Source organism: Amblyomma maculatum, unplaced genomic scaffold (assembly GCF_055883805.1).
Source record: "Amblyomma maculatum isolate TAMU_Amacu unplaced genomic scaffold, ASM5588380v1 scaffold_18, whole genome shotgun sequence".
Taxonomy (NCBI): domain Eukaryota; kingdom Metazoa; phylum Arthropoda; class Arachnida; order Ixodida; family Ixodidae; genus Amblyomma; species Amblyomma maculatum.
Window position 1 is genome coordinate 8,308,348 of NW_028146743.1, and position 10,100 is coordinate 8,318,447.

The window sequence follows — 10,100 nt, forward strand, 5'->3', positions numbered from 1 at the left end:
TTCCGTTCAAATTAAAATCATACCTTCTGCACTGGAGATAAGAAAACAATATTGTCCAAGTGAAAAGGGCACTGGAATCTACTACCGGATCAAATATACTAGAACTGACAGTTTCAATTATGCAACACGTGAAAATTGGCAGAAGAAAAAAACGTACTTCGTTTACTTTTGTCCGCACCGGTAGGTGCAGGATATAAACAGATGCATGATGCTTGACATGTAGGCCAACAGTTTGAATAAAGTTCCAGGGATAAAAGAAATGATCCTAATTGCGGTGGTGTTCATAAATAAAGCGCAGCAAAATTTCCCTGCCATTATTAGCTTGTCAAGTCAGATGAACACAAATCGGTAATTTATTGATGTGACTGGCACACACCGCGCAAACGACAACACAGCCTAACTGCTGAGGTTCGCAATGGCTGGCAGGAAGGAAGAAGAGCGCATGGGAAGTGGAATTTTATGCGAATCATACACAAGAGTAATGTTTGCAATTGTTCAAAAACATTTTATCTTCAGTAAGGGACCGAAATGGCATTATTAGCGCAGCAGTGTGATGGACACCAGCACAGTCATAGTCTCCTTTATACTCTTTGTGCCTGCCAACCCTGCGCACCGCGGCCGTCGTCGCCGCTCCTCCTGCGTTGAGAAGTCGCGCCGCTGGCTGCCGAGAGGTGGCGACAGCGACGTGAGGTCACCCTCCCCAGGCGAGTTCCGGGTGCGCCGTGTTGCAAATTGGACCGGATAGCCACGCTCTGTTGCTCTCTCGCTGTTTCGTGCACTGTTTTGCAGTGTGCAATGTCATGCTTCTACTTTTCCCTGCTTTCGGGTGCTTCCGGAATAGAGCATTGCACCAACTGGTAAGTGACACCTTTGCTTTATCCATCCGGCGATCGCTGCGTAGTGTTCAGCGGCTTTAGGGCTTGTGAAAAAAAGTGACAGCACCGAAACCTGTATTTATTAAGCATCAATACTGCAATTGTAATGCTAGATGTGCACGTGTGCTTTCTGAATGAAATGCTAATTACTTCCCTGCTTTAGGGCTTGTGAAAAAAAGTGACAGCACCAAAACCTGTGTTTATTAAGCATCAATACTGCAATTGTAATGCTAGATGTACACGTGTGCTTTCTGAATGAAATGCTAATTACTTCCCTGCCTAGCTCATCTGCGTAGTGTGTTGGATGTGCACCTATTCAGTTTTTTTTTTTTCACGGTATACGCTTGTCACGGAATTTTGTGATAAAATAGAAACAAAAGCTTTACCTATAGTGATGACCACTACTCTGAAGTGAGTTAAACCGAATCTGCAAAACATATATTAGTTTTCCTTGTCCACTAAATCGCTGTGTCCCTCTCAAGTATCGGAAACGGCAAAACTCGTACTCAACCGCATTGAGGCCTATGAGAAATAATGACAGCACCAGAAAATGTGTTTATTACGCGTCAGTAAGGCAATAATAATAATAATTGTTCACGTGTATTTTCTGGACTGCAGTGCTAACTTCCTCGGCGGTTAGCCCGTCTGCGTGGTATGTTACATGTGCTCCGGCATATTATTTTTTGTTTCGCTAACTCCACAATTTTGTGATAAAATAAAAACACGGGCTTTTTCTATTATGACGATTACTTTGGTGTGAGCGAAACAGAAAGATGCAACGTTGTTTTTCAAGTTAGAAAAAACGTTTGTATGGCGCGCTGCATTATTGAAAGTAACAGCTTATACCGAAATTCTTCTCCTTACAGGTACAGCAATGCAGTTGTTCCAATCATCTGTAAATCACGCTGGCTTCTGAAGTGCCCTATCAGTAGAGCAGTCACGTGAACATTTTTCTCTACTTGTGGCAACTATTCATCACACTTCTGGTACTCTTGTAGCACCACTGCTGTTGTGAAATGTGTAAATAATTGCTGGGGCCTTTCTTCCTAAATTTTGTTTTACCGCAGCGTAGACTAGAATTGAAATTTTTCTTTTACTATTGGCGCTAGCGGAGCAGTCATGCAGTTTTTCCAGCCGTGCGCAATTTCTTGAACTACCTCACATAAAATGTCAATGCGTTGGAGTCATTGCCTAACAAATATTATGATCCCTTGTTATGCTTAGAATCTGTCGGCCTTAAAAGTAAATATGCTGAATATGCATGATTCATGCTTAGGGACAGTTATACGGCGAAACGATAACAGCGCGTCTCTCCCTCGCGCCGACGTTCGTACCCATGTGCCTCGACACCTACGACAGTGGCGCCCTCAATGACGGGAGCGACAGCGCCGCGCAACTTTACCCGATGGCACCGCTGTATTGTTCGCGTGACGCGTTGACAGGTGCAGAGAGTATAAAGGAGGCTATGGCACAATTAAAGGGCCCATGAAAAGCTTGAAGCCGTGCTTAAGAAAGGCGCACGAGCGGTCGGCGTGCCTTCACTAGTCAGCAAAGCGCAAAAAAATTTTAGGCTAACATCTTTAATAGCGCAGATATTCCATATTAAAAATGACGCTCCTCCTCTCCCGTCACTGTAGCCCTCAACTCATACACGCCGATGCGCCGGCCAAAAAAAAAAAGAAAATGTCCGGGCCGACGCCCCGCCCATAATGCGTCACGAAGTGACGCCACCGACTCTCGGTTTGTTTACTTCCGGTAGGGCTCCGATTTCTTCCCCTTCGTGTTTGCGGCGGTTCGCGAGTCGGTACCCTTGGATCGCATGGATCCCGAGCTCGAAGCGAGGCTGCGTGAAGCCGCTGCCGAGCTGGACTTTGATCCATATGATTATACTCCGTTTCGTGATCCGCTAGCAAGCGACGACAGCAGCACGCCATCGACTGGCCCTTCTGAGCCACCCGCTGGCAACGGAGACGACGGCCTACCATGGTGCGTTCCGTGGCGCACGCGCCACTGCACATAAGTTATTACAACTTTATTTCACGAAATGCCGTTTCGTGTTTGCTTCGCGGCCTTTTCACATTTTACTTATGCGCAGGTGCCGCTGCGGCCGCTGCGAAAGCATGCCCACACCTGAAGAAGATGTGTGCTGCCGCAGCATGCCGGAGGTGCTGGTAGTGTGCCAGCAGGACGGCGGCTGCATTACGATCCACCCAGCGTTCCAAAGCGTGTGCCTAACGCCCGAAGTCCTTCGGGCTGTGCACATTGCACTAGAGGAGGAGGGAGCGAACATTGATGGAGACGGAGATGTAAACAAGTAGGTAGTGCGGAAGCGTCAGGTGACAGATTCGCATTATTATTATTTTTCTTTTGTGTGTATGATCCGTTTACTGTAAAGCGTGGTATTTTCAGGCAGCACCGCTTCATAGCCTACCGCTTGTTTACCATGTGGATTTGGGGCAGGCTGGGCGAAGGCAACAGGGTGGTCCTGCCAGCCTGCGTCGTTTGCCGGGTTCGGCGTGAATTTCCGTCGGCGAGCTACGTGGGATTCAGGCACCCTCCCCTTTAATCTCAGGTGATTGCCGCTTCACTGCATGCTGTATTCTAAACTTTATCACGTGTGCCAGGCGCACTGCTTCGAGTGGTGCATGGAAGTGCGTTTATTTTTAAGGTGGAAAAATAGATAATGTTATTTTATGAACACCAAGTTATGCACTGCGTCAAGTGTCTGTTTTGTGGCACTGTTTAAGAACAGACATCTCATTCCTCTAAAGTGCCAGAACTTGTAGATATCCAGAAAAACAATCCAGAATGGAGGACAATGCTGAGCATCGCCAAGTCTGCTTGAGCACATGCTTCCAAGCATCTGCCATAAACATTCATTTATTTGGAATGGAATTTTATGGAAAAAAAAATTAAAATCGAAACACAGAATGCTTGTGCCGAGGCAGCACAAGCATTCTGTGTTTTGATTGATACCGAGTGTGTGAGTGCTCAAAACTGACACAATGAAATGAGTGCTTGAAGGTTTGTTTATTGATACTCCTAGCCGTGAATACATGACAACAGATCGCAGAATACATCCGTTCCAGCAGTGGAGTAATACAGGTGAAGCACAGATCAAACCACAACTCTTGTTCCTGCATTTGCTGATCTGAATTATTAATTTGAATTTATTTACAGTCTAATACGCTTGCAGAGTGTTACATTTCTTATCTCCAAGCTGCAGTAATAGCTGGTCCCTTTCAGGTGTGTTTGCCAAAGTGTAGGGGCAGCACTGCATATTTTCAAAATGTTGTGCAGGTTCAACCGTCCTTGAACCAAATTTCATGAGCGTTAGCCATTGGCCGCAGTCACAGTTGCTGCTTCCACTTCGATCTTGGCTCGCTTGCACTCTTGCTCAGCTTTTTGGCAATGGGCTAGTCTGGCTTCTCTTTGTTCAATGGTCTCGGCAGGCTGTCTGGCACGGTTGCAACCTCCGTCTATAGTGAGGTGGCGTATGTGCATGGTGTATTTCCGTAAGTTTAATGAAGGAGGAGTAGATGAAACATTAAGACGATGATCATTGTAGCGCACGAAAATGTCTTGCAATTAGAAATTGATGGAGGCGATGTTTACTGTACAATGCGAGAGTGTGTTGTAGTTTTACTACGAGGTGTGACAGGTTGTGGCAATAGCATAGTGCTCTCATGTCTAAGCTATAAAGATGACATTGTTTGCTGCACAGCGTGAGAGTTCAAAGTCAACATTGCATTCACTTTGAGGTTTGTGCACGGGAGAAGTAGAGCGAATGCTCTAAAAGCTTTATTTTAGCTGTCTCGGCTATGACCAGCTGTCATGCCTGGACATAATCCCCTATTTCTTGATTATCAGCTGTATCTAACTGTGCATTACATCGCTCTCCTTTCACAGTGAATATATGTACACAAATTCTGCCAGCTAAGGTAGCCACTGCTTCTCATTTTGTGGCCTGTACCGCAGGAATCACTTAGTTGGGCTGGGAGACCTTGTCATTGCCTGTTCTAATATTTATCCCTCTGGCATTTTATAGAGCCAGGAGCTTCTTTCATAATTCATTCATTTGGCACTGTTGATAAGGATGTTTTTAACTTGTTCTCTTGCAATTTCTGGGGCCTGAACTTTGTCGACAGCTTGGCTTGTTATCTTGCTTCCTTGAGATCTGTGAATATGTTTCTAGTTTTTACTGTCGCTTTTCTATCCGCATATCTCCTCTTCTGGGGCTTCTTTTCATGGTCGCTTTTTCCAGTGTTGGTGTTTACATTTTATTCATCTGTGCAGGATAGTCAAAGGAAAACGAAAGGCAGTATAGAACAGAGCACCAGATAGAAGGAACAGAACTGAAGAATTTACAGCTTTGCAGAAAAAGACCACGATGAAATTTGCAAGGAGAGAAGAAGGGAGCACTTATCCAAGGGGAAGAGGTCACCTGCCTTGGGGCAGAGCATTCCGACCAGTTACGTAGGTGTGTGATGGTGGGCTGTCGGCTTTGACGGTTCCAAGCGGCCTCCACTGGCTTCTGCTTTGGTTATGTGGGCTGAGGCATTCCCCATCTACGGTACGAGCAATGCACTTTGCAACACACTCTCATGCTGTGCAGTAAGCATCATTCTCTTCATCAAGTTCAAACTACAACATACTGTTCAGCTTTGCGGCAAACATTGTGATCTTCATGAAGTACCATCTGCACCACTCCTTCATTTAACGTGGGTAAATATGGCATACACGTACGCCATCTGGACGAGTGCGGCCGAGGTTTGCTAGCGTAATGTCGGACCAATTTAAGCAGTGTGACATAGTTCGCAGTGCTTTCACATTACTGCACCTAAGCAGAATTGAGTGCACTCGTGCAATTTCTTTTGGAGGGGGGGGGGGGGGGAGGGAGCAGTTCTTTTCACTGCACTAGAGTATGCAGGTTGTGCCACAAATTTTTCTCAAAGTTGGCAAATTCCATGAATTCTTGCAGCTCATTGACCTTTTTGTAATTTTTGTAATTTTTTAGCATATGTAATACCTTCCCTGCAGTTTTGGTCTGTTCTATATTGTCACAAACCCCGCCTTAACGATTAACAGAGGCGCGGGATCCCCTTTACGGTTACCCGTCGTCCCTCTATGAGGTTTGAGAACACAGTTAAAAGTTAGGCCGGTCAAGCAGTGAAGTGCGTGTGTTGGTGTGTGATCAAGGAATAAATTTATGCGTCACTTTTTTAACACACAATGGGAACATATATAGGTAGTAGTCCAAATTACACTGCATAAAAAAAAAATTAATAAAACACCAGGACATGATAGTAATAAAAAACGACTCAATAAATGACAAGAGAAAAAAACGACAATGAACAAACGCTGCGATAAAGAAGACTATAAAATAACAAAGCAAGTATTCCAGATATAGTAAGGACGAGAGTTACACAAAAACACAGCGTAAAATACTAAGCCAGGTCAAGGTTTAAGCAAAGGCAAAAAGAATATTCAATTAACCGACAGTCTGTAGCAAAACGGATTCTCACAGCCTTCTTATCTAATGAGGTATCGTAATCGCAGAGTTGGTCGGTAGCGGCGGCCGTACAGGGAGTGGGGACAAGTTGGTCGTGGGCTCGGTGAAAAAAACAAGGCACTTTCCTGGAGCAAGCAGCCACGACAGTAAACTTTTTTGTATAGCAGGCCATCACATAGGCATAGGCAAAACTGGCTGTTCGAGGTTGGGTCTTGAGCAGCAGCTAAGAACGACTCCAGATGCTGATCGGTGTGTTCCTTGGTTCAAAAGGTATGAGTATTTGGAAATCTCTGAGATAAAGCAGTGACGTAATGATCAAAGTTGTCCGCGTCGCATTCCGTCGTGGCAGGTGGCAACCAGGAGAGGCAGTCTCCATCTGCGTGCCGTCGGCCACTTTTGTATGAAATGCTGTAGTCGTATTCTTGCAAGCGAAGTGCCCAGCAGGCTAGGCGACTAGACGGATCACAGAGATTGAGTAGCCAGCATAGGGAATGGTGATCGGTTACTACTACGAAAGGCTCTCCGTACAGGTAGCAGCAAAACCGCTGCACGGCGAAAACAACCGTGAGACATTCCTGCTCGGTGATGCACAGCTAGTACACTGCAAGTCATGTACTTTGCGCTGTAGCCTGGCGAGTCACAGCGACCATCCCCTGCCAGGTCTGTTGTTGTCCCTACAAGCTCACTAGCAAGTTCTGCTTGCCTTTGCTGAAAAAGCTGCAAAGAAGGAGATGTTCAATTTAGAGGCTACAAACTTGCAGTCATGTGGTTGCCTTAATGCATGTTAGGATGAGGGGGGTAGGTTTCAAATGCTGCATTGCTTTTCACTTTTCTCACAGCACATTTACTAAAAAAAAAAATTGCAAAAATTATGCCTTCAGTACTAGAGCATGCAGCTGGTCTATTAAACATGTAGCCAAAGGCAACAGAGATGTGCAGTAGCAGAGGCATTGCACTGCAATGCCTCTGCTGTTGCATATATGCTGCATTTTATATGTTTTATATGTTGCATTGTAGCTTCAAGTTGTTGTCATGAAAGGATGCGACATCTAGTTATCGAGTTAATGACATATACTTTGACTTGAATGTTGTATGAGAGATATCCTTATTGTCAAACCTCATTTCTGGCAGGTAGCAAGTATGCCCGTTGGTAGTTGTAGTAGGTCCTATCTGTGATGCCTTGCACCCCAATGGATTGCAGGAACCGAAGAACTGAAGCTATACCGCAGCCAGAGAACAAGATGCCTGCAGCCAGGAGGACATTTCTTGCTGCCTTTCCTTCAGCCAGTGGTTGGCTTTTCCAGAGGAAAGAATGCTGCAGTGAGCATGTCCCCTTCACAGTCACAAGGCTTCCCGCTATGCTAAAGTAAAGGGTTCTTGTTTGCCCGCACATTGTTCAGGTCTCAAGAAGCTGCCGCAAGCAACCCTCGAACACAAGGAATTTTCGCTCTTTGTAGAGGGGTTCCTCAATCGCTGACTGGGCCGTTTCGTCCTGATGGTCACTGAAAAAGAAGTGCAGTGATGTCAGCGATTGGTGCCATGTGATTGTTAATATTATGAACTAATACGTAGCAGCCGTATATGTTCATCTCGGAATGTCTTGGCTGTAAAATGTGCTAAATAAAGCTGCTGTCAAAGTTTATAGTAGGTATGCATTTTTTTTTTCATTCTATCAACAGGGAACAGAAAAATGCCATGGCAAATTAGGTACACTTTAGGGCTACGCAACTTATATTTTTTTCACAACAGAATCAAATATCCTTGTGCATCTTAGTGACTTGTTTAAATATTTGTGCAAAATTAAACTTCAAAGTGCATGTGATGGCTCCGTAGTAGCTCTAAAGACAGCACTAATGTACACTAGGCAGACACAGCATGACCATATTATGTAAGAAAAAATTCCCCTTTTGCTACCTGACGCAACTGTGAATTTCCTAACACCACGTCCGAGATTAGTGGTGTGCAAGGTATGTATGAGGCATGGTCTCTATAGACTCATCAAGGCAATATTTGTTGACCCATTGTGAGTATTACCACATCCTTAATCATGTCAAGCCATGCATGAGAGTTATGAACGCTATCATTCGAATGGACTGTGTCACAGGGAGGGTATATTTGCAGGTTTGAATGAGTAAATATGTGACACATAGGTGACGTATTTCGTCAAGTTTTCTTTTTTTTTTGCCTAATGAACAGTGCTTAAATGACAAATTTTCTTGCCTGCCATAGCCAGCAAATGCACAAAAGTGGATGAAAGAAGTTCTGTTCTAACGAGCGGCCAGTGATAGCAGCCTGCCACCGACTTCTCTGGTGGCAGACTTCTTTGTTTGAACCTTGGTGCTGACTAGAGATTTAAGTCCAATAGACACCTGTGTGCCTGGAAAAATTTCATATATTTAAAATTATTCGCAAGCACCCCATCTACGTTTAATGTAATCAATCATATAGCTCTTTAATACATTTTCACAACACTACATCTTTATCAATAATGACTTACCAACAGAATGGCACTCCCACATTGTGTTGCCACAGTATGCGTGCGAGTAGTTGAAGGCCCCGCTGGTGATGCTTCCTGCAGACAGATATTCATAATTATAATGATGGTTGCAGATTTGAAACTTTTCATGCTTTCATTTTCAGGTGCTGTATAGAGTGAACTGCTCGTAACAAAATGCAAACATTGTCAACTTGCTACACATAAACAAATATTCTGAAAGTGGAGAACTGATATGACTAAAAAATTTGCACAGACAAGCTGTAGTTTGTGGAGTTTCAAGAGCCCTGAAAATTTGGAGGCATGTTAGCAGCACCAACAAAAGACACAGTGCAGGGCAGTCGACTAATACACTGTTCCATAAACCAATCCAGCAGCTCATTATTTTTGAACGTCGGGTCTCCCATGTTAATCCAGTTAATATATGTGCTCCGAGTTTCTTATTTTGGTGCACCAGTGCACACCAAAGCCTTGCATCATCCACTAAACAAAATTAACTATTTGAACTCCAAAATAATCTCATCTGTACAGGAAGAGCTACATTTTAATTGCTTCCAGAAGGTGCCTCAAGCGATGATCGAGCTTGTGCATGGAAGCAGACATAACATTTGCACTAATTTGCATAGCTTACTTACTCGGGCAATAGAGCCATCATATGCAATATAATACAAAGCTGTTCAGTACAGTTGAAAATTAAGCATGTACGTACGTCAAAAGACTTGCATCATCCACTGGACAAAATGAATTATCCAAAATATTCTCATCTACAGGAAGAGCTGTGGTATTTGGATCACCTCCGGTAGGTGCCTGAAGCAATGGTTGAACACGTAACTAACTACATGAAAGCATAATGACATAGCAACAGTTGTGCTAGTTTATATAGCTTCTAGCAATAGAGCCATCATATATGCGTGCAACATATTCCAAAGTTATATATGTGGCCTAAATATACATAAATATAAATATAAAAGTACATATACATTGTTATTAATACCATAACAGTACTAACCTGTCCAGAGGAAACCTGTGTAGTGCTGAGGTCTTTCGGGCTTCCTGGCGATGATGGTTTGCCATGCTAGGAAAAGAAAGGAAATTTGTGCGTAATCAACATTGTGTTAATGGCAGTTTTATTATTCTGCACATGAATGAGAATGAAAGGAGACAACAGTCTGCAAGTGCAAGGTCATAGGGGATACCTTCTTTTTTTTTTATCTATATA

General features: G+C 44.0%; 1 protein-coding gene across 4 annotated transcripts; it reads left to right on the forward strand.

Moving 5' to 3' along the window:
* The first annotated feature begins 2,364 nt into the window (after nt 1–2,364).
* LOC146171836 (uncharacterized) lies at nt 2,365–8,131 on the forward strand. 4 transcript variants are annotated; one of them, XR_014702750.1, is made up of 5 exons: nt 2,365–2,861; nt 2,971–3,189; nt 3,285–3,447; nt 5,172–5,355; nt 7,589–8,130. XR_014702750.1 is itself a non-coding variant. In XM_084586276.1 (4 exons), exons 1-3 carry the CDS (start codon nt 2,695–2,697, stop codon nt 3,439–3,441), a joined length of 543 nt encoding a protein of 180 aa, XP_084442402.1. In that variant the 5' UTR covers nt 2,365–2,694; the 3' UTR covers nt 3,442–3,447; nt 7,589–8,131. The 4 variants fall into 4 exon arrangements, 2 of the variants coding, with proteins under 2 accessions (XP_084442402.1, XP_084442404.1); XR_014702751.1 differs by having other exon boundaries at nt 3,336–3,447; XM_084586276.1 differs by lacking the exon at nt 5,172–5,355 and having other exon boundaries at nt 7,589–8,131.
* The last annotated feature ends 1,969 nt before the right edge of the window (nt 8,132–10,100 follow it).

Coding starts and splice junctions, on each gene's coding strand:
- LOC146171836 (XM_084586276.1), top strand. CDS start 2,695: ATGGATCCCGAGCTCGAAGCGAGGCTGCGTGAAGCCGCTGCCGAGCTG. Junction 2,862..2,970: donor GGAGACGACGGCCTACCATG/GTGCGTTCCGTG, acceptor ACTTATGCGCAG/GTGCCGCTGCGGCCGCTGCG. Junction 3,190..3,284: donor GGAGACGGAGATGTAAACAA/GTAGGTAGTGCG, acceptor TGGTATTTTCAG/GCAGCACCGCTTCATAGCCT.